Source organism: Zonotrichia albicollis, chromosome 3 (assembly GCF_047830755.1).
Source record: "Zonotrichia albicollis isolate bZonAlb1 chromosome 3, bZonAlb1.hap1, whole genome shotgun sequence".
Taxonomy (NCBI): domain Eukaryota; kingdom Metazoa; phylum Chordata; class Aves; order Passeriformes; family Passerellidae; genus Zonotrichia; species Zonotrichia albicollis.
Window position 1 is genome coordinate 11997928 of NC_133821.1, and position 24980 is coordinate 12022907.

At 45.7% G+C, this 24980-nt stretch overlaps 1 protein-coding gene across 3 annotated transcripts in view; it reads right to left on the bottom strand.

The window, feature by feature from the left end:
- Nucleotides 1–2549: 2549 nt before the first annotated feature.
- The window catches only part of CCDC85A (coiled-coil domain containing 85A), a 69350-nt gene continuing 46919 nt past the window's right edge, over nucleotides 2550–24980 (bottom strand). The window contains exons 4-6 of one of the 3 annotated variants that reach the window (XM_005486799.4): nucleotides 19469–19545; nucleotides 9918–10037; nucleotides 2550–4528 (exon numbers count right to left, since the gene is read on the bottom strand). In XM_005486799.4, the coding sequence (XP_005486856.2) occupies nucleotides 4439–4528; nucleotides 9918–10037; nucleotides 19469–19545 (287 nt within the window). In that variant the 3' untranslated portion in view covers nucleotides 2550–4438. The remainder of the gene's footprint in view (nucleotides 4529–9917; nucleotides 10038–19468; nucleotides 19546–24980) is intronic. The other 2 variants (XM_005486800.4, XM_005486801.4) reach the window with 2 other exon arrangements.

The window sequence follows — 24980 nt, forward strand, 5'->3', positions numbered from 1 at the left end:
TTTTTAATCTACTTCAACCTATACACAGTAGTGGGGGGAAAAAATCCAAAGAAACTTCAAACTTCAGGGCCACAGCCAGTGCTTTGAAGAGATCATTACAACAGGTTCTTATTCAAGAGGAGAGTAATTATCATGTTCTAACAAACACATTAAATAATTCAGTATTATTATTTTGGCAGGTCTTTGGGAACCAGGTGTTTAGGAAGCAGTTTCAGACAGGAGCAGGTGATGCAGTCTCTGGGGTCCTTCCCCACAAGCCAGTAGCATGAGGAGAGCCACTGATGCTTGGACTAGGCTGGAATTCCTTAGAGCCTGACTCCAGCAAAGCCCTCATATCAGCATCACAGGACTCTGTGGTTTTACTTATTTCCATCATCCCCATCAGTATTTCTCAATTTCAGAATTACTCACACAGAACTGTCTGAGCTTCCACAGTTAAGAAAGATCCAACTAAGGTTTCTGTCTCTGGTCTATGTTATCTTAAGCATTTAAAACACAGTCATATTTTTATTTATATAAGAGTACTCAAAAGTTCATTTTCCTTCACACTACCATCTCTGTGTTGCTTGACTCCCAACAATCCCACATAGTCTTGCTAAGCCTTCCCCTGCTCTGACCTTCCACACACTGAAAATCTCAACCATACCATGCTATTTCTGGGATTTAAAAAAACCCAACCAAACAGGAGGAGTCTGGAGCCACCAAGCAGGAGGGGAAGGAGCTTTCTCTTTTAAGAAAAGAGTGATTCCAAGCAAGAGGATTTGCTCATTCCTCCTTGGCAGTTCCCCTTCCCCCTCACTCCCAGCATTGCACACACCAGACCCGAGTTGCCAGCTCTGGCAAACACCACCTCCCAATCCTCTCCTGCACGTGCTAGAAAGTGCCATAACCACAAATCAGCCCAGCACATCCCTGTTTGCTGCTTGATTAATTAATGCAGAGCCTCTATTTACTCATTCCAGGCAGAGCTGCTATCAAGCCAGCTGTTCTTACCTTGGGGACCTTGGATGACCAGAGCTGCAGTTTGGTGCTGGTTTGGGGACATACATGGCTGCTTCACCTGAGCCTGGAAAACACAAGTGTGGAGACAGACAGAGATTTTGGCATTCCATACCCAGCAGCTGCATTTGCTGGCCCATTCTGCTCAAAATAAAAGACAGTCTCATCAAGACTTTTTTTTTTCCACTTAAAAGTGGGGAGAAAAAAATGGGTGAGCTATTTTCTTCTGTATTAAAGTGGTGAGATCAGTATAAAGAATTCACACCACCCTGGGATTTACTTCAAAAACATTTGGGGAATTAAACAAACCGGTGCCCTGGCATGGCTGGTATTTGTTGGGGAGGCAACACGGAGAGCCTTGGGGGCATTTGGTGTTTGAGAGGTTTGGGTAGCACAAAGGAGCACTGGACCAGGCACTGTCCCCAGGCCACAGAGGCTGTTTGGGCTGGCTCTGCTCAAAACATTACAAAGGGCACTCTGGCTTCATGCCACGTTCATAAACACGTCCATCAAGTGCAGCCTTTGGGGAACAGGCTCTACTGAAGCCAGTCACTTGCTGAAAACAAAGTGCCATTCTTTACCTTCTAACCCTTCAGCAAAGCAGCTTTCCTGCAGTACAGAAGGTAAAATCCTCTCCATACATCCACTACACAAGTGCTATTTAAAATTCACTTGCACAATGAATTTATAGTTCATTCAGGCTCAGCTCAGATCCTGGGAAAGGCCCTGTAACAACATCGTCAGCCAGAGCAGAATTCTGCTAAAAACAGCCACACAAAGAGTCCACGAGGCTTGGCACAGTTGCATTTCACTGAAAAAGGCTTAACCACAGGGGCAGGGAGCAAGACAGAGGAGCTGAAGGTCCCCAGGAACTACAGCAATTTTTATTCATTAGCACAGAGGCATTTCAGCAGGCTACAGACTCTCCCAAGAGCCCTGACCCTCTTCTCCACACACTGCCCACTTTCTCCTCTTAGGAAGGTGCATTTTAAGGAGTTCCCATGGGATTTATTAGCTCAGAGATATTGATTGTCCTAAGTATCTCCTTTCTCCAGAAAACTCAGTGAAAGTTCTCTGCTCTGCACCCAAGAGCCAGCCCTTTCTCCTGGCCCACACGAGCCCATCTTGGGACAGGAATGTGGTGACACACGAAGCCACCAACACACTACAGGACCCTGCCAGCCCCACCAGCACCCCCTACCTGAACAAGAAGACTCCAGGAGCTCCACATTCTCCTGTCTGCACCCCAAAACTGCTCTGTGAGGAGGGCAGGAAGAAAAAGAAGCAGCCCAACTGTCCTGGGGCTGCAAACACAGCACAGCTGAGGACGGAACGAGTTGCACCTGTGCACAATTACCCACAGCTATTCCTCGTTAAGCAGAAAACAGAGAGCAACTTCACGTTGCTGGGATTTTTTTAAGACACCTGGCAAGAAAATCAAGCAAAATGCACAGTGTGCTGCTAATTTCTACACCAAGCATTTTCAATGGCTCCTGCCTGTAAGCCCAAGCAGCTCAGAGCTTCGGTCAGTAAAGGAGAGAAAACAAGGGTGGGATTCTATAATTTATTACCATTGCTAAGATGAACACAATACTTGATACCCCATCGTATGCAGAACTGTAAAAAAATAGTTTTAATACAGTATCAAAATTTACACAAGTGTAGTGTCAAAAGACCAGTGTCCCTCTCTTGGCCCCTGCACACCCAGGGTGCAGGCACAAGTACAGGTGATACAGCTGTTCATACATACAGAGATAGGAATACAACAATTGAAATTGAACTCTGCAAACAATATAGGGCAGAAAACAACCTGGGAAGAGAACAGATCTCTGGCTGGGCTGGGGTTATATCAGAAACCACGCAGGAGGGCAATGGGTCAAAACAGAAGGTTGGATTCTGCACTTCCAAATCAAGGAGAAGCAGTGAAAGGGAGTTTTCCCAAGAAAGCAACGTTGGATCAGAGGCCTTACATTGAATGGTACCAAGTGAAAATAACAACAGAAACCAACAGAATTACTGCTGCAAATGAACACACTTTTTCTGAAGACAGATAGCAGATTTACATCATACTCCTATATAACAAAAGATTGTACAGCAACAGAGCTACATTTCACTGCAGATAGCCCACAGATACAGTCCAAGCTAAGAAAAACAGAGGTTCTGACTTTGGCTCAAATCTCAGTAACCAAGAACAAACCAGAAACCCAGGAATTGTTGCATTCCTATTTTTTTAAATTAATTTTTATTAGTCTTCTTGATACTCAGCTATGGTAAAAAGTTAAGCAACAGCAGTCAGTCACAAGCCTGTTGCACATTCATACATGAAACTATCATTGCTTTAAGATATACACAAAATATCTATCATTGTAATTCAATACACACAACTAGGATCATACACAGAGATAAAAATAAACTAAGCACATCTAGGGCGCCGTCTGGTCAAATCTCAGGCAATCTGAACAAGAGCTTTCTGCCTCATAGTAATGAAAGGCATGCTCTGAGGATAATAAAACCTTTTTCTTTGAAAGAACGCTACAGTGGCAAGAAAAGCTTTTTTTTTAATAATGCAGTGCAATCTTTTAGATCCTTGTAGGCTTTTGTTAAACAAACCAGCATGTCTCTAAATTAAACAGTAGAAATTAGCATCCTGACAATTGGGATATAATTTCCAAAATAAATTCTAATGGAAATCCTGACTTGAGACCTGTAATAATGATGCCTAAGTATTCTGTTCATTAAAGGGCCGTTCATTAAACACCTTACACCTCTTCAGAAGATGTGCATCAAAAAGAAAGCTATCTTGACTTTCATTTAGAAAGAAATTGTGGATTACTACAAGTACTGTAGTTATGCTACACTACCGGCTGGTTAGGACTTTATGGTCTTTTAGCACCTCCAAAGGCAGGTATTCTACCAAAGCAAAAAAATCACCTGGAAATTGCCTAAGCACCATTAACGGATCCTTTACAGACTGAAGTGTGAGTTACTAAGAAGCGACTTCCTCAAACCTGCGGAGACCAAAGGCACAGTTTATCAGTGTCTCTCCAGTCTGCTGAAAACCTCTCTTAAATCCAGTGGAAAACTCGTTCAGACCTATCAGAGATTCACTGTAATTAACGAAAATAAAACTTATTTCGCGTAACGCCTGCAGAATCCCAAATATCTTTTGGTTAGGATGGCAATACCTCAGTGCTTCTAAGGGTGGAGTGTTGCAGTGAGGGCGCAGAGCTTCGTTAGCTGGGCTATTGGAACAGCAGGATTGGGGGACAGTGCCACACAGCTCCCTGGCAGGCCCCTGTGCAGAGTGTCCCCCCTTTCCAGCAGTCTCTTGCAGGGCAGACCCCGTGGTCAGATGGGGATTGGGCGGACGCAGGCGGTGCTTCCCCTCTCCTGGGCATTCAGGCCGTGCTCTTCAGAGAGAGGATGTGCTCAGGGCCTCTTACATGGGTCCTTTGTACTGATTTCCTGACAAGTGCTGTCTAATTCCAGGGCACGACCCTGCAGCATCTCCAAGTTTCCTCCACACAACCTAGAGGGAGGGATGGAAAGAGAGCTCGGTTATTATTCCCAGGGAAGGAGCACCGGTGTTCCCATGGACATGCATCTGGAATGCCACAGCTCGGCACACACACCATGCAGCACAGCTGGGACACAGGGCAGGACACACACAGGAGCAGAGACTGCCTCTCCAGGGACACAACATTGCTTCTGAACACAGAAAGCACATGCTGCCAGGTAAAAATGACTAAAAACAGGGACACATGAACTGGCACGTGCATCACTGGGATACTTCACGCTCCACACACAAGACTGAGGGTGTTTGCAGACCTCAACAGAAACTCTGTCCAACAATTTCCCCAACCACATCTCTTGCAGGATGTGATTTAGAAGGACAAAGATCCATCCAGAGGTGTCTAAATGTCTCCAGTTTAAAAATCACAGAGCAGTTCTCTATTTCCAAGGGTTTACTTGTTCTCTTAAAATCAGGCAAGGCATTACAAGTGTTCACTCCACTAGCTCTTCCTTGAAATCAGAGGAATTGTTCCTGCCCTCACTTTGCTTTACATCTATGTTACAATACCGGAATTAAAAAGGCAGAGAAGTGATACACCCCCCCCCCCCCCCCAACACACAGGAAAGTATTTTATAATGATTTACAGAAACATTGATGGAATAGGAACACAAGAACAGCAGTTTGTATCATGTCCCCAGGCCTCTCAGGGAGCACTAGAGACAAGAATGGTGATTCCTATCAATTGTATCACAATTTCAGATTTTTTTTTTTGTAACTGCTACCAAATCACCCACTAATCTCCAGGACAACAGCAATAAAACTGTCAAGAAAAGTAAAAGCTGTTTTCCATTGTCATCATTCATTATTTGTATTTTACCAGTGCCTAAAGTCCAGCAGTGTACAGACTCTGCATTAGCTGGCACTGAATAAAAACAAAGGAGGTGGATCCTGGGAGCTGACATCCTGAAAAGGTAGTTCCTATAGCTGATGAGCAAAGGCAGAACAAACCCAAGGTCCTACTGTGATTTTGTGCAAGAGATGGGAAAATAACCCAGTTTCTCTGAGCCTTAGCTGAAGAAAACCTGAGTATAAGCATGAAAACCAGAAATATTTTAGATTGGAAGCAACCTGGCTACAATGCTAAAGCCAAACAAAGTCAAGCCTTTAAAGGGAAGTGTCTTTAATTCCAATGGGTGGGCAAGGCCCAAACCCTGCAAATTTGCCATATGACAAAATCTTGCAGCCAGAAATCCCAAGAAAAAAGCTGTGTGCTTTAGGCACGTTTGCTGTGCAGTGAAACACCACAGTGGTGAGAGCATGAAAAACGGGGGTTCAAGTGTCACTTCCCAAACTGGGTGTGTGGGGCACAGCCAGGCTGGATCTGACCATTCTTTCCAACCTCTGGTTCCTGATTCTCCTAACTTAATACAAGCAGAGAGGAAGATCTCCTGGACAGCTTTTGTGAGAAGGCACATTGCACCTACCCATGACTTTCAACAATTTTTCTTCTCAAGAAACATTAAGACAATATTTACCGTGCAGTTAATGCTGGCACAGTAACAAACCAGGGGGTGACTCTTCCCAAAGTTCCTTGTCCCACCTAAATGAGTGACCCCTGCTTGCTACGAAGGGACAAACCTATACAAGAGAGCCCATGCCCTAAGCACAAGTTGGGGTCAAAATGTCCCTCGAAATAATTCCAAATTTCAGCAGAAACCTCAGCTAAAGGACAGCAGTGAGGCTCATGATGCAGCCATGGAGGAGCCTGCACCCAGCTGCAGGGGAGAGCCATTACATCTGCAGCAGCATTCCAGCCCTGTGGCACTCCAGGAAATACCCCTGGAATTCTCAGCTCCCTGAGCCCTCCTGCCCAGCTACAGCCCTAATCCCAGCTGGTGTATCCCACCTTCCCTCGGCCTCCCTTCCCAAGTGAATTACAAACTAAACTTCCCAGTAACCTGAGAAAAATCAGGAATAACATCCCTCCAGACATTCCTGTGCTTTGGAATTACCCCCATGCTCTCTAATACCCCAGGAGCTACATCCAAACCTGCTGCCACACGTGGCTACATTTTCAAAAGGCACTACAAGGTTATAAATGCAAAGCACAACCATTCCCAAATCCACTGTTGATGAGGAGGCACCAATTTCATTTGCACATCCTGAGGAGAGAATTCCCACCTCTGTTATCTTAATAAAATAACAGCACTATCATTTACACCACAGAATTCCTACAGCATGAATTACACATCCATATTTGTATTTTGCAATATTTTGGTACCAGATTGCATTTTGGTACCAGTCAACGCCACACATCAAAATTCTGGAGCTCAAAGTGAAACTTGTCATCGTTCCACTGTTTTCACAGGCAAAAGGATGCCATGGCAAATGTTTCCTGTGAAACACCCACAGTGCATCAGGCTGCAGCTAAACACTGAGTTACAGCCTGGCAGGGACTGCAAGGAGAATGCAAAAGAAAAGAAACATTATAATTAGTTCATCACAAATCCCCTGTGCTTTTAATGTGGGCTGGGTGGGTGTAAGAAAAGACAAAACAGAAAGGAAATAACCAACTGTTTAAAAAGTATAATAATGTATCAATAGTCAAATCAGGCACAGATTATAAGAGTCAGAGGAAAAGGGAGCATTTCAATGCCAGCAGCAGAGCTCTGAATGGCTGGGGAACAAAGGGACAAGGTGGGATACAAGTATATATTTGAGATTTACACAAAGGAAGTGATAATGTCAAATTGAGCATTTTGGAAGTGGCATTACTTACATCACAAGAATTTTTATGAATTACTGTTAAATATGTATAACTTACAAACTGGGGTTTTAGCCATCAATTGTGAATAAATATCATAGGCAGAAAAATACAAAAGGGCCATTGTTCAGGTGGGGAAACTGAGGCTGTCAGGCTTCATCACACTTGCCAAGTTTTATTCTTATGAAGGATAAATTCAGGTCAGCTGAGTCATACACTACTTTATCCCAGATATATTATACACATAGATTTTTCTGATCAATACTAATCCACATGTTAACACTACAGTGTTCCTAATGAAACAGTAATTGCATTACAGAAACAGTAATTGACTTAATTTCCATATAAAATCTTCAAGGGCGTACAGTCAGCATTTAAACAAAGATTACTCTGCATCTTCAGGTGTTTCCAGGCTCAAGATGGAATGCAAAATTCAACACCTTAAACTTACCCTGCACATTTTCCCAGCTGTCTCAGTGCAAAGCAAATCTGTGTGCAGCACCACAGGCAGTTTGGTCAGACACAGTGGCCCAGGCATGGGGACATACACGTGGCAACAACTTCTCCTAGCAGGTCATGGAAGAGCCTTGGCCAAGCAGCTGCATGCCAAAGCTCTGCTCCTGTTCCCCACTTCCTCCACCAGAAGGAGAGTTCAGGCAATTGTTTAAATATTTTTTCATTGTTTTCAAAGCCAGGAAGACAACAGCAGTATTTTAACAACTCCCTCCTCTGTTTCCTAATGGAAATATCCTTTTAAAACACATTCCTGCTCTTTAGGTTTCTTGCTGTGTACAAGTGGTTGCACTAACAATGAGGTTTTATTAGAGACACTATTTCTTTGTTGCAGGAATTCCAAGTTGCCACATCTGTAAAGAAAAGCAAGCTCTTGGTGCTGGCTGGTTCCTCTCCTGCAGCTGATCCTGCAGAGTGTGCATTGCCCAGAAAGGAGGGACCAAACCCAGGTGTCCCCCTGAAACAGCAGGGTCTGCTCCCTGGCTGGGGATGGGGAAGTTGGGCAGTCTGTGAGCTGACAGCTCACTCTCCATTTGGACACAACACTTCATTTATATCCATTGCTGCAGTACCTCCTAGTGAACTTCCAGCTCAGCTCTCACATCACATTGAACTAAACTCTGTGTACTTCTTATCAATCCATTTCAGCAAGCAAAGCATCAGTGTTGCTCCAATATTTCACTTACACAGACCAGCTGTTATTACAGGTTGTCAAAAGCACCTTGTTAAATGCTCTCTTCAGGGAAGAGCCTTTGCCAAGGGGGATTTTAAGAGAACTACAAAAGGCTTTTTTCCATAATGACACATGATCTCTCAACAAAATTACCCAGCATAGCTTTATTTTCTCGGCAGCAGCAGGTGAAATACATGGAAGATGCAGAGAGGACCTGGAGCACTCTGAGCCAGGCACTCCTCAGAGCTGGGAACGTTTTACAAGGGAGAGAACGGAGCCTCCTGGGGCATCCCCTGCTGCCTCTCCCGTCGGGATGCCGGCAAAACAGCGAGGTGGCTGCAGGGGAGCGCTGCCCTGCCCGGGGCTGTGGTGCAGGAAGGGATCTGATTGCTGTCATTTGTGCTCCATTCACTTGCATAAACCCATTTCCTCAGGCTCCACCGAGGTGAAGCCAAATGTCACGATCACCCTGTGCAGGAACTCGGATGTCCAGGTAAGTCAACAGCACTGCTGAGCTCAAAACCAGAGCAAATGTCTGCACAAGTCCCTTCCAGAAAGAGGGCAAACCTCCCCCTCCAAGTATGTTCCTGCAACACCTGTGTAGGTGGGGAATAACACCCAATGAACCTAAAGCAGGTTAGAAATGAGTGAAGCACAGGAGAGATGAGGTGCCCAAAGCCCCAAACAACCACGACTGAGCCAGCACTGGGAGAGAGGAATACACAGTCCTCACTCTGCTCAGCTCTCCCTCAGTTTTATTCCCTCCAGAGGAACACAGACCCCACTGGTGCCTGTGCTGCAGTGGGGCAGTGAACTTGGCCACTTGTCTCAGGTCACCCTACAAACCTTGGAATCTTGTAACACTTTCTAAGTTTCTTTAATTGCAACAGTTTTACCGCTGACAGAAGGGAGAACTTGAAACTTTACCCCTCTGAGTATTTGTGTCAACTGCTGTGTATCAATGCCACACAGGTCTTTGCAATCCAGCCCTGACTTCAGGGTAAAACACATCTGTTCCCAAGGGAGTTCCAACACTGACCTTGGGATTGTGGTCTTTGCTATTTTTAACACAAATATACTGTGTGCCTTGGCTTTATCTCTGCATTAAAGTCTTTCTCTCTGCACAGGTTACAGGAATCCCTTGTATTCCACTGGAGCACAAACATGAAACAATGAAAGACTTCCTTATTCGGCAAAACACCACTTCCAGCCTCAAAGAAAAACTACAAATGTAACATGGAGAGCAGCTACAGCTGGAACCAACATGGCTGAGAGGGCTGGACCCTGCCCAGGAAACACACAGCCCACAGATGCAATGAGTGACACACAAGAACAACCCCACTGATGACAGCAACATCCCGGTGGTGCCCACGGGGATGTTGCCAGGACAATACACACGTGTTGAGGGACAGACAGGACGTTTTGCATGGACTGGACCAGAGGAGCAGCGTTACCTTCAGAGCATTTACCACTGAGTCAGACTGCTGAGAGGCTGAGCCATGTGCAGTGACGTTGGCTGGCTCGTTTGCAGAGCAGTGACTCCCCTCCGCCCCTCCTGGCATCCTAAGGGCATCCTTGGCAAGAAATTAAACACTCTTTAATACACAAAAGGCTTGGTCACTGATTTAAACAGATGTCAGGCATTTATTGCTCTTTTGCAAAAGGCTGAGAAGTGCTGAAGGTGTGTGTTACTCCAGAGCCTCCCTCTTTCTGTGCCACAGTAACCAAGAGCCATTGAGGCAGCGTGGGTGGCACTGCTTGGCACGCTGCAGCCCTCAAGGGCATCTCCCTGGGAAATCAGGACATAGTAACAAAATTTCTTATGTGTGTACATCGCCTCACAGAAGTGCTACAAAGTTTAGAGAGATAATTTCAACCTCACTGTAAGGTTTTTAGAAAGTGTAATTTTATCTCTGAGATTCTGGAGGTTGTTCCTTCAACAGAACTCATATTTCGGAATGTTGCTGCGAAGTTTGCAACATGAGCTGACCAGGGAAGGAGTCAGGAGCTCCAGGCTGCCAGCTCCCTCCTTCCCAGCCTCCAGCTCCTCCAGGCAAGGCCCCCTTGCCCTGAGAGATGTCAGCTTGTCCCCAGCAGTGACAACCTCGGAGGCTTTGTCCTCCCAGTGGACACCTGGAAGGGCTCCTCAGGACACTGCTAAAAACTGCAAGCTACCTAAGCTCTTGCAGCCCAGTCAGCTCCAGCTTTGCAGGATGTAAAGCATCTCCTGGAGTGAGGTAACCTGAGCAAGCAGGCAGCTCGGGAGGAGTGCTAAAAATACCCCTGCAGCATCCGTGGGCAGCGGTGGGAGCGCTGCAGCCGCAGGGCCCGCCCCAGCCCCGCTCCGAGCTGCTCCCAGCCCGCCCTGCCCTTCCCTTCCCTTTCATCCCTCACGCACAACTTTGGGCAAAAAAATATTGAGAACTACAAAGAAGCAAAACGGTTCAGACCGGGGGATGGAAATTTCCTCCCTTACAGAGTAACAAACACCATAGGAAACATTAAGAAATAATGTAGCAGAAATTCCTGCTGGAATGTGTGGGAAATGCGTTTCTGAAGGAGAAATAATGACAGTGGAAGGAGCCTCTGCCGAGGATCGGTGCCCCTGTGCAGTCATTTGCCCTGCTGAGCAAGCACACAGCACAGGGCAGAGCTTTGGGGGGTCTCTAAGCTAAACAATAGGAAAAGATGAAGGGGGGTGTGGGAGAAAAAGGGCACAGAGCAAAGACACGAGGCTGAACTTCACAGATCCAGTCTGCCTGAAAATTCATTGGAAAATAACCCAGTCCTGATGCTCTTGAGATATGCTAAGGCCACTGTAAGGAACAGTGCAGGCTCAGAGCAGTGCCAAGGGGCAGAGAGAACCCTCCCAGCCACCCCACACATCAACTCCACCCCCACAGTCATCTGGACTGGACCTCACATATTAAAAAAATTTAAATACCTTTAAAAACCACCTAACCTCAGACTGCTGCATATGCTAAAGCCATAGAAAAGGTGCATTAAGCCTGAATCTGAAACCTCATTTCCTAGACAAACCTGTCCTGCTGCCAAGCCCAGGATCCATGTAACCCATCAGAGTGGGCACCAATGGATGGGATAACCAGGCTGACAGCAGCAGCATCCTGAAACCATCCCCAGCAGGGACAGGAGCAGTTGGCTGTGAGGCATGGAGGGGTTTTAGGACTTACTTTGCTTTGGGAAGGATTTATAGATCTGTTAGTGACTGGCCAGACCTAATGCTGTACTTTGAGAAAGGAAATGAAAGGGGTAACAAAGCATATTGGGTTAGGACAAATTCAGTCTGTCAGCTTTGGAGCTTTTACCAGTAAAGATATTCTGTTTCTTCACTAACTCCAGAGGGAGCAAAGATTTTGGTCAGTTTTGAATGAAAATAGAAATGTTGCCATTAAAATGCAGAGAAAATGAGTACAGACTACACATGTAAAGCCTCCTGAACACAATAAAACCCAAAGCTCCTGCAAGTGCTGCTGCTCTCAGAGTTCAAGCCTTCCTCCAGGCAGTTGTGTTCCACAGCCTCTTCCCTGCCATATGTAGCACATTTTGTCTTCTTTCATGAGAAAGAGAAACTTGTGAACACAATGCTTCCAGCAGCCAGCACATGTTGGTAGCAGACTGAAAATTAATATTTCCCCTGTGGACATCCTTCTCCTTCCTCCCTCTGTCCTTGATAAGAGACAGAAGTTTTCTTCAAAAAGTGAAGCAGATTTTGCAGCCCTGAAGGCCCTTCCCCAGCTCAGGGATTTCTCATTTCAGGTGAGGCCAGCAAAGCTTCTGCCTCCCCTGGAGGAAGCTTTTCCCAGGGGTGATGGGGATGCTCAGCCTGAGCATGGCCCTGTGAGCTGGAGCTCTCCAGCATTGCTGTTGGGAGTTCCTGAGGCAGGGAAGCAAAGCAGGAGGAAAAGGCACTTTGGGGGACAAGGACCTGAGGTCTGCAGAGCCCCGAGTACAGGATCCTGAGCAGGACCTCGAGGATGGGAAGAGAAATCTGCTCCCTTCCTCCTCCTCCTCCCTAGCTGCACTCAGCACCTGCACTGAGCCACTGGAAGCACAATCCCTGTGACAGATCTTTCCTTTTCTTATCCAGTAACAAACTGGGAAAGTGGATCCAAATCAGACAGGAGGGATGAAGTCAGAGCTCTGTAGTGCTGAAAGCTGTATAAACTTTAAAAATCTGGAGTAATTGTGAGCAAACAGCGCTGCACAACATCAGCACCTAAGAAATAATTGACTTTTTTGCTCATCCCACACAACCAGCCTTCCCTACAGGCCCTGGCATCTCCTGAGCCTCCTGAGGGATCTGTGTGCAGGACACCCCACTGCAGAGAGCAGGTAAAACCCACACCACATCCTGTGTGTGGCTTCCCACAAGGATCAGCATCCCCGAATGCACAGATCCATTTGCTGTTAGAAGTAAATCTACAAAATATCTAATGCCAAAACATGACTGGTAAATAAAGAACAGGAAATCTGACTCACCCCTGTAATATCACCTAACAAAAAGCCCAGATGAATGGAAATTCAGCATTTCACTCACACTAACTGCAAAATGTTACTACTCAGGCCATTTTCCCACAAACCCTGCACTGTGCCCTGGTCAGGGTCAGAATAAAGACCTCTGTGTAAAAAAAACAGTGGATTTTGTGATGGAGAGAATTCATCATGATCTTTTCTACTTAAGTCAGTAGAAAGCTTCATTTTTTCAATCTGTATTGTTGAGAAGGACAGTCATGAATGAAAGCCACTGTAGTGCCCAGCCCAGTCCCTGTGCCTCCCCTCCAGAGGTGCCTGGCACGCAGGGAGAGGCAGGAAGGGAAAAGGAGTCCCTGGCTGCCCCAAGGACACTCACAGCCACCCCATCACAGCTTCCAAGAGAGCAGGAGCTCCCTGCCTGCTGGGCACTGCTCTGTGCACTCACCATCCAGCCCTACCTCATTGTGCAGCAGCCTCTTATCCCAGAGGCAAGAGCTTTACTGGAAACAGATCCTTCCTGCTGGGGAGCTGCCACACCAGTTCAATCACTACCTGATTTTCAAAGCTTTTTTCCCTGATTTCTCCAGGCCTCAATTTCCCTATACAGCTCAAAGCAAACACAGGCTGTGTTTGTCAGCTTGTTTCAAACAGGCAGGAGAAGGAAAAGCAGAAAGCAGTAACTGCAGCATGTTGCTCTGCTGGATTAATAACACACTAAAGAAAAGTGACTTTTTTAAGGGAACATTCCTGTCAATTAAAATACATAATCTTCAAATGCTGCACTTTTTCACCTGAACTCAAAGACCTCAGCAGGAACCTGCTGCCAAAATCCACATACTCTCACAGTGGCTTGGAGGCACACTCAGATCTTTGAGTGGCCAAAACCATTGCTGGCTTCACCCCCTCAGAAACAGCCATTTCCAGCAGGCCCTTCAGAAACCTCCTTTGATAATGAGCAGGCAAGAGAAAAATGTTCTCCAAACTTTTGAGGCCACACATGTGAAATCCAGAAGATTCTGCAGAGTCTACTAGAAAATCCTGAGGACAAAGTAATTCCAGACTTTTTGAGTTATAACTGGGAAAAAGCACTGTCTGTCCTCTGAGAGCTGCAACTCTCTGTACACCAAGTTTTTCTTGAATTTGTGTGTTGGTAACTTGAAGTTCATGAACTCTTGTCTTCCAGCCCTCCCTTGTCAAGCACAATGGACACCCTGAGATAAAGGCTCTGCCCAGAACCTCAGTGCTGGGAACTGGAACCCTTTATTAATTAATTTAGGCCTGTTAATTTACACTGGGGATGGGGGCACATGAAGGAACTGGGTGGGTGGATGCCCTTAATTCATTTTCTTTCAGCAAATATTTGATGATATGATTAGGAAATATCAGTTTGCTCAATGGCTTTTAATTACATTTTGGTTGAAGGATTCCCTATTCTACATGCTAAGGAAGGCAGGAGACAAACTCTATGGGACTGTGAGTGACACAGATTTTAGGAAAAAACCACTAACCAAACAGTTCCCATCTTCTAATTAGATTTGTAATTTAAAAATACCATGAAAAGGGAAAATCAAAAAAACAGACCTCAGTGGAAGGTTTTGGAAAGATCTGGAAATGGGTTGAAGTAAAATGTGATAATCTAATGGAAGGGGAAAGAAAGAAGGAAATGGAAATGTTGGAAGAGGTTAAAAATAAAGTAAAGTGTGCCTAAGAGTCATTTCCCAGTTTAACATGCCAGGATTGAAATGGACTAACAAGGATGCAAACCCCCCAAAAAAGGGCCTGAAGCAACAGTGCCAGTAAGAGAAATACAGCAAAAAGAGATGGAAAAGGACCAGAAGCCTTGGAAAGGCAAGGATGAGCAAACAGAGGCAGCAGAGCCCAGGTGAGGGGGAGCAGAAGGGCTCTAGCTCAGCCCAGCCCAGCAGTGCCTCCTGCTCCTGTGCTGAGGAGCCAGGAGCTCACTCCCTGCAGCCCAGCTCCAGCCCCACTGGCACTTTGAGCATCCTGGCAATAGAAAGGGAAAGCTGAATTACAAGGACAAAGAGCTGGAAGGGGAAAAGTCTCCTCCTCCTCCCGTGAAACAAATAAGAACTGAAGCAATTTAAATTGGGTGACTTGCCAAGTTTGTCTTTTGCAAATGCATCCACTGTCATTGTATGACAGATGTCCACATTGCCAGAGCATTTCAGCTGAGCTGATCAGCCCTGAAATACCATCCCTACAAAAACTCAGGAATATCTGCAGCTAATTGATGTGTGGATGCCAGATCCTGCTCTGGCCTCCCCCAGCACAAGGCACAGGGAGCAGTCAAGCACCACAGCAAGCCTGGGAGGACATTCCTCTTTCCAGGCCTCTGAAGTTACTCCCTGACATAACAGGGCTGTCACAGCCCAGGGAGCTGCAGCTGGGATCCAAATCCAATCTTTGATCCCAACATGTTTTATAAATTATCTCTGAGCATCTTCCTTGCAGCAGCACAGGTGTTATGTCCTGGTATGACAGGATTTGAGTGGTAGGGGAAGATTTAGGGTTTTAGTAATGGGGAGGCTTTAGGGATGGCTCCCCAGCTCACAGCCCTGCAGCTCAGTGCACATGAGATCCATATTTAAAGAGGAAAAAATGCCCTGTCCACCCTGCATTGCTGATGGGGAGGAGATAGAGAAAATCAGGAGTAAAGCTGAGCCAGGGAAGAAGGGAGGGGTGAGGGTAAGGTGTTTTAAGATTTAGTTTCTATTCCTCATTATGCTGCTCTGGTTAGAGTGGTAATGAATTAAAGTCTCCAGGCCAAGCCTGTTCTGCCCATGACAGTAACAGGACAGTGACCTGTCCCTGTCCTTACCTCAACCCATGAGCCTCTGCTGTGTTTTCTCCCCCTGCCCAGCTAGGAAGGGAGTGATGGAGCAGCTTTGGTGGGCACCTGGCCTGCAGCCAGGGTCAGCACGCTGGAGGTGCTTAGAGCACTGCTGATGCTGCATTTTCCCTTCTCCATGGCAGCTGCACAGCCTGGTCCCAGCGGTCCCTGAAGCTCCAGGTGTGCTTTGAGTCAGCAGAAGGCACTGCCAGAGCCCACGTGCTGCTCCTGCCTCAGCCCAGGGGGAGCTGCTCTGCCCTGAACTCCATCCAGCAAAGCAGAAACGTTCTTGCCCAAGCCCTGCAGCCCCCAGGCCCTGCTGGCACACAGCCTTGCCCACAGCAGTGTTTGAGGAGCACCAGGGCGAGCTGCTCACCCCTCAGCACAGTCTGGCATTCCCAACAGAACACCCAGCTGTGTGCCATAAATCTTGGGAAGGATCTGCTTTCTTGCTCAAAAGTCTTGTTTGTGGCCAGAAACTGAAAGGGTCTGGATCATATCTTGTAGTTGGAGAGAAGAAAAACAGAATAACAACAGCAAAAGAACATCTCTCACCAGACCTGCAACCTACAACTCTCTGTAACTCTGAAAGCCCCTCCTATGCTCTGAGCCACCTTCTTAACCACTGTGTGTAGCCATGATATTTCTGAAAAATCCTTTCCTTAGGACTTTTTCTCCTGAGAAGCTGAGAGGCCTCAGGAACAAAACATAAACAATGATTATCTGCTGCTGTGGGATGCAACAGGTGCATCTGTGATTGGTCTCATGTGGTTGCTTCTAATTAATGGCCAATCACAGTCAGCTGGCTCAGACTCTGTCTGAGACACAAACCTTTGTTATCATTCTTTCTTCTTCTATTCTTAGCCATCCTTCTGATGAAATCCTTTCTTCTATTCTTTTAGTATAGTTTTAGTATAATATATATCATAAAATAATAAATCAGCCTTCTGAAACATGGAGTCAGATCCTCATCTCTTCCCTCATCCTCAGACCCCTGTGAACACTGTCACAACTGTGCAGCACAGCAAGAGACATTAACAGGCTTAAGTGAATATTCCATTTTTATACCTTTTCTATTACCTGACCAAACTAAAATATTGATTCAGTGGTGGTACTGCATTTCCCCTGACAGAGCAGCCCTTTGGTTCAGCAGAGTGAGCTGAAACTCAGGTTCCATTTGAACAGTGGTGGCAGCACTTAAAACCATTTGCTTTGGAAATGCCCTTGCCACTAAATATTAATAAAACCTTTACATTAGAGGTCTGTGGGGGTTTGAAGGAAAACTAATACATATGGAGGGAGACAAGCAAAGCAAAAGAAATTGGAAAAGAACCACATCTAAGTGACAGAGGAACAGAATGATTTGTCTGGAGAGGTGTTGACAAATGTGTCAGTGCATTTCTGTCAGTGGCACATAAGCAGAAAAGGGGGAGAAGAAAAGATATTGAAAGCAGAGAGGAAAAAGAAGAAAAACGTGTCAGGAGGAGAGAATAAAGCCTGAGACAAGGCCAGGGCTCCTCAGCAGAGACAGCAGAGGTGTCACACTTATAGCTGTGAGTTCTCACCTCTCTCCTAAGTGCATTCCTGCAATTCCCAAACCCTCCCAGTGCCCAGCACCCCATCAGAGAGGGACTGTCTAAAAAGCAAAAGACATCTCTCACGGAGGCAATCCTGAAATTTTAAGGCAGGACACTGTAACTGAGTTAGGGCTGTGCCAAAAACCTTCATCAGTTGTGGAGTTTGTTGTAGATTTTCAGTTTATTTGTCAAAAGCATTGGCTTGGCTTCATGCCCAACAAACTCCCATTCCTTCCATTAAAGGGGATCAAACCAGTGCCAGGAGTTTATGCATTTCCATCCTGCATCCTTGTCTTTGGGACAGGGCCTGATCACACTGAGGTGAGCACGTTCTAGGTGGGACCCACAGGAATAACAAACCCCAAAACAAACTCAGGCAAAGGTAACACCGAGGTGATGAGAGCAGAGTTAGAATCAGCTCGGTGTCTGCACTTCCTTCCTCTCCCCAAAGCCATGACTTCAGGCAGAAAGAAGAGTAAAATACTCCAGGAAATGTGAACTCTTGCCACTCATTGAGTCTCAGAATGAAGTACCCAGAGATATGAGGAGATTGTTCAGAACTCTATCACAGATCCTTGTGCCAACAAAACCACACATTAAGACAAACTGACCTGGCTATTTGAAAACAAAAAGCAGTTTCCAGGCTTGCTTGCCTCACTCTTCCCTTTTAAACCTCTACCCTCAGCATATTTTGTTTCAATGTGTTTTGCAACAGCTTCAGGCTTAGGTGCCAGGCTGTTTTTACAGGGACTTTTCTCTGGTTTGGCACCCCAGCCAAGGTATTTTCACTGAACCCAATGCACACAGGGTGGGTGTTCCAGGCTTTGGTCAGATTTGGGAATGCTTTTTGTAGGTTCTGCCTCAGCACCTCAGACCCAGACAAATCAAACATTAAACACACAGACACTTCTAAAGATTTGGCCCATGAAGAATGTTCTGCACAATTTATTTCCCAGCGTTGTTCCACACCCAAGACAAACCACACAGTATTTTTGGGTGGGTTTGTTAACATTTGCCCTGAAAACCATTCTTGAAAAGAAAATAATATTCATTATCACTGAAGATCAACCTTTGCCTTTCCTACTGAAAACTGTATACATGTTAATGAGCAGGCATTTCTTTCTGTCCTTCTTTTCCAGATTCAAAAGTTAAGGTAGAGAGAAGAAAAGTGCCCAAGGTCACCAATCAAGAGCTGTAGAGGCCCTTCCAACTGTCACATGTAAGGTGAGGGGAAAATCCACCACACTTTACCTAAAATCTGCCTTAGGAAAAGGGCAATAATCTGAGCCAGTGGATTTTACTTTTTACTCCATCACTGTTACTTTGGATTTTACAGTCAAACAATGGCACTAAGTCCAACAAAATTCACTTTTCTTCGTCAGACCAAGGACCAGTGTTCAATTAAAACAAAATCCAACTTCTTTTCTTTTCCATCATTTGAAGACCTGATAGGCTTTTCTAAGGATTATTTGATGAAATATAATAGAAATACATTCTAATAAGTATGAGCATATATGAAGATCACAAGTGTCTTTGATTCATTTGTACCAGACTTTTAAATTTTTCATTCTTAGAAACATGTTAGGAAAACCTTTAAGATCACATTTGCTTATTTATTCAACTGCATTTCAGCAATTGCATTATGTAGCTAATTGCATTAATGTAGCTAATATAGTCCTTCAAGCATTAAAAATAATATAACCCAATTATCACTTATAATATTTGTACTTTTAGAGCAAAATATTTTGGTTAACTATAAAAAGTAGTTGATATTTTAACAAGAACCTCTTGGAATAAAACCAGAATGCAAAGGGTCAGTTCACTGTGATTCCCAACCCATAAATTAATTAATTAATTAGAAGTAGCGGTTTCCAGGAAATTTTTTCTTAACAAAGTATCAAAGCCTGCAAAGGAAAAATAATTAATGAAAGCATTGTCAGAGCCTTAAATGAACCCCCTAGCGGAAGAGAGCAGGATGAGCAAACAGATGTGGGAGCCTCTGGGTGTGTGAGTGTGGAGAGGCGGGAAGGACAGGGCTGCTGGTCCCTCTGCAGCCCGGCGCGCCCGCGGGGCTGGCACCCACCTGGGGCAGCATCCGATTTTCCTCCTCCAGCTGTCTTACTCTGGCCTCCAGCTGCCTAACATAGGACAAGGTTGATTCTAAAAAATCAAACAGAAAAAAACTCGTATTATCCACAGAGATCTGCTCGTGTTCACCAGTGCCAGAGCCTGCGCCACACTCTCACTTGTACTCACAGCAGACTGCCTCTCCCAAATATCCATGGAACATCCCACTCTGCTCCTCCCAGGGCAGAGCAACCACCACTGACCCTGGAACTGATCAATTCCTTGCTGCTTGTGATTCTGCAACTTAAGGTGGTCCTTTCTCAGACTCAAGGTGTAGCCACAATTCTCTTCACAGAGAAAAGCAAGGCACAACTTCCCAAGGCTATTTTTGGGATTCACATTCTCTGAACCTCAGAGAAAGAAAAAACTATTCTTATCTCATTTACTGCTCCTGTGTTGTGGAATGCATTGTGGAAGATTGTTTACCTGAAGGGAATTGGTAACTGGATTCTGGTGTGAGTGTTTTGATTCATTGACCAATTGAATCCAGGTGTGTGTTGGGACTGTTGGCTGACAGTCACAAGATTCTGGGCATTTGAGTGCTTGGCAGATTCAGTGTAACAAAGTGTAATATAATATAGAATAATAAAGTAATTATTAGCCTTCTGATAAGATGGAGTTCTCCTCATCATTTTCTTGCTTTTGTTGGGGTCACCGTGCTTTTCCTCTACCAAGGAATCTCACAGAAAGACAACACAGGTTTGAGTTCTTCCAGCTCATCCCCACCTGGAAACACTCCACATGGATAATACACTGTCCCACATGGATAATGCACCGTCCCATGTGGATAATGCACCGTCCCACACGGATAATGCACCATCCCACATGGATAATGCACTATCCCATATGGATAATGCACTGTCCCACACAGATAATGCACCATCCCACATGGATAACACACTATCACATGGATAATGCACTGTCCCACATGGATAATGCACTATTCCACATGGATAATGCACCGCTCCATGCGGATAACGCACCATCCCACATGGATGATATACTGTCCCACAAGGATAATGCACTAACCCATATGGATAATGCACTATCCCACATGGATAATGCACCGTCCCACGTGGATAATGCACCGTCCCACGTGGATAATGCACCACCCCACGTGGATAATGCACCACCCCACGTGGATAATGCACTAACCCATATAGATAATGCACCACCCCACGTGGATAATGCACTAACCCACATGGATAATGCACTATCCCACATGGATAATGCACTGTCCCATGTGGATAATGCACCACCCCACGTGGATAACGCACTAACCCACATGGATAATGCACTATCCCACCAGGTCAGCACAGCAGAGCCCAGGGAGTGCAGAGGGTGCTGTGCAGGCAGTGGGGTCAGGGTACCCCTCACACCCTCCCAGGGCTCTGGGGCACACACAGCCTCCCCAGCAGCACAGCAGCTCCTGGGCTCCACCCAGCTCCACCAGGCCGTGCTGCCACAGCTGGGGCCGGGCTGGAAGCAGCTGTGTGTCCCCAGGGCCTGGGAGGTCCCCAGCTGGTTGACAGCAGGACAAGCCGAGGCACAGAGCAGCTCACGGCATGTCCTCCTCTGCCCCAGGGACACGCTCCCACTGCCCTGCTCTGCCCCCAGGACTGCACAGAGAGCAAACCCTGCTTACCAGGCACTCACTGACCTCCACAAGGGCAACCTTTGGTGCCTTGTGAAGAACATGAGGCACTCCCAAGTCTGCTCCCAAGAACTTGACATAAGAAGGGGAGATCCCTGATCCAGCACTAAAAGCACCCATGAGCTTTATCAGACATTTCTTGGGTCACTAAGCTCTCAAAGTCCTGGATCTAAGAGAGAGACATGTCTAGGAATGCAGCACTCAGGTGTAAGAAAAAAGATGCAGAAAAACTGCTGTGACTCCTGCACCTCTTTGTATGTAGGTGGAATTCTGCATGTTCTCATTCCTGACTCAGTGAGCCACTCAACTTCCTGTGAGATGTCAATTCCCATCACACATTTGTACTCACACTGCCATGTAATTAGCAAAATTGATGATTGATGGTATGGAATCCATGGCTACTGAGGCACTGCTGATGCTGATACAGCCCTTCAGAGCTGCATTGACAGCACAGCTGTTCACTGGTTTAAATTGACAGATGAATTTGGGCATGAATTTGCTCTGATAGCTCAACACTGCTGCAGCCTGCTCATAAAATAAGGGAAATAAGGTGTCACTAACTGCTCTTACAAGGCTGCAATAGGCTAAAATATGCATGGGAATTTACACAACATGAAGACAACAAACAGTAATTTGTCAAAGATGATTAATGCCCAGCCAGGCACTGGATTAAAAATAGCCTTGTGCAATAAAAGAGGAAGAGGTAATCTGAGGTTCTGCAGGCTCTGCTGCCTGAGGAGTTTCATAGTTAGTGATGGGTGCATCTCTGGAGAGCGCCGAGCCCGGCTCAGATGAGCACTTAGGAGATGAACAGCTCATTCAATTAACTGCCAACGACAGGGACCCTCCCACCAAATCAGCTCCTTCCCAGCACAGGCACTCCTGGGAAGGGCTGCAGGAGCTCCCTCACATCACATTAGCACAGGCAACAGCCCCCAGCACATCCCAACCCTCCCCTCTGCTGTTTTCTATCTGAGATGGCTCCTGAGCACTCATTATGTCAGAGGGAAGGACCAGGAGCTTCCTCTGGCACTGGCCAGCCCTAAATTCCTTGGTTACAGGTTCACTGCTGTGTCAGTGTGGGTTTGGACTTCATGCTCCAGTCCAGCTTCCCACCAGCTCCCTCCATGTGAGCTCCCCTCTGAATTCTCTTCAGGTCCAGGCTGTCACAGACACATTTTATGAAAAATCCTTTCCTTAGGATTTTTCTTCCTGAGAGGCCTCAAGAACAAAAGGTAAACATTGATTATCTGCTGCTGTGGAATGCAACAGGTGCATCTGTGATTGGTCTCATGTGGTTGCTTCTAATTAATGGCCAATCACAGTCAGCTGGCTCAGACTCTGTCTGAGACACAAACCTTTGTTACCATTCTTTCTTTTTCTGTTCTTAGCTAACCTTCTGATGAAACCCTTCTTTTATTCTTTTAGCATAGTTTTAATATAATATATAGCATAAAATAATAAATCAGCCTTCTGAAACATGGAGTCAGATCCTCATCTCTTCCCTCATCCTCAGACCCCTGCAAACACCACCACACCAGGCCTTCTGTGATTTCCTGGCTGAGCATTCCTTATCTCCACAGATAACACACACCTCTAGGCAACATCTGCCTCTTATCAGTTTTATTCCTTCACTTGTCTGTTGGGAGTCCAGAGCAGAGATCCCTGCTGCTGCAAATCACACAACTCTGCCTCACTTCTCAACTTCCCAATGCCAGCTGAGGATTTGGTCTGGAATCTCTGTGCCTCTTAACCCTCCTAAAGTGTGAAACAGCTACTTAAATCTCTCTTGTAATCTGATTAAAAGGAAAAATTAGGTCATCTACCAAAGGCTTGAGCAAGCAAATCCTAATGTATGCGAGTCTTCTTGACACACAGACTAGACACATATATATTTCAGGATCTGTTAATATATTTATGCTGGGATGTTATGAGCTTAGAGGAAAAATGAGCAGAAAAGCCAGCCAAGGACACAGCAGACAGAGAAATTGAAAACACAGTGAAAGTGAAACACAGTCACCAAACTTTAAAAAGACCCAGCCACACAAAAGTTGCACTCAAAGTGTTTATGAGAAGACCTGCATGATCCGTCTCTTCTGCTCTGGAACCTCCTGTGCAAACAGGTCAGTCACTGGTTCACAATATTAGTGCCAGATTTGACCTCTGTGGGCCCCTTGGTTACAAGATTTCCATTCCTTCCCATCTCTCTTTGTGAGGCATTGCTAAGGGTGTAATAGTCAGGAAAAATTCTCATTCTCAGGAATAGGCTACCACCAAATGAGCTCCCCTCCTTGAGCTTCCTGTGCTCTAAAATCACTGAGAACATGATCAAGGTGGTGCTTCATTCCAGGGCTGAAATAAAACCATTTTCTGAGCTATTAGAGACACAGAAATATCTTGCTCTTAGGGAAATGCAGTGACAATTCACCCTGTCTCCACATCTGTCACTCTAACATGTTGTAAGAGAACATCAATATTTACGGAGCTGATCTCTTTTTTTTTGACAACCACACTCTTGAAGCAAGGAGATATTTTGGGGTTATGTCAAACTTTATCAGACACTTCTTACATTGCTGCCAAAGGCATATTTGTGCATTGGATTTATCCATTTTTATATGACTGTGCCTGGTCTCAGTCTAGCAAGGAATTCATAACATTCTTTAAGTCAGATTATCCTCCGCTGTTTTAGAATGGGGGAGGATGTCATGTTAAATTCTGAAATTTCCTTTTTTCTTTCTGGGTTTGTTTTAGGTTTTTAGTTTGGTTTTGTTTGGTTTTTTTGGAGGCTTACAACTCACAGGCAGCTGTGGGACTGCACTGGAGAACATTTTAAAGTCTGAGATCCTCTACACACTTATTGGATCCCTTGAATAGGAATCCCAGCCCACAGAAGGCAATAAATCCCAGATGTTCAACCAACTTTTCTGCTTGTTCATAGGAGCTGGAGTAGCAAGCTCAATATGGCAGAAGGATTTTATCCAACAGAGGAGTACTTGAGGGAAAGACAGAAAGGGAGACCCAAGGCAGTCCTCACATTCTCATGGCCAGAAAATGGAAAAACACAATTTGGTGATAATGCAAAATTCACCTGGGTTCTGTTACCAGCAGCACTTCCAGCTTTGGGACTCATGTTCCTAAAGGAGGCCTCCAGAATCTTTGGAATCCCAAGGCACATTTTTAAACACTTAGGGTATAAATGAGGGAAACTGTGGGATCTCAGGATCTGAGTCCTGAGATGCCGGGCCACCGAGACCACCCTTGGGGGGCCTGGGAGTCCTGGAATGTTGCCAGAAGTGTCTGGTGGCTGGACTTTGACCCTACACGGGAGACGACACCTGTATGAGGATAGGAGGATTTCACTGGAGTGAATGGCGAAAAGATTAGCTAATTAGAGGGTGAGACACAGGGTTTAGGATTTATGTACAGGGGGGTTTAGAGGAGAAGGATGGAGGAATTGGGGTGTGTCCTGTCCTCCTTCTTCCTCTTCTCCTCCATCTTCTTTGGCCATGGTGGCACTTTTGGATTGGTCATTACTGAGAGTGCACCCAGCAATGAGAATAAATGGTATTGGGGAAAAATGATAAATATTGTACACGTAACAATGGGTATAAAGATACGTGGCGGTCCGGAGGACGGCACAGTGTGCTCATGGCTGACTGCTGAGCAGATCTCTGTTCGGCTGAAAGAAAATCTTTTAGATAAACAATTAATAAACATAAAAACCGAAAGAAGAACTGAAGCCTCTTCTCGTCCTTCGATACGCGGGCTGCCCCAAGGCCACCTCGGGCCTTTCCAGGCCCCTCAAACAGCCGAG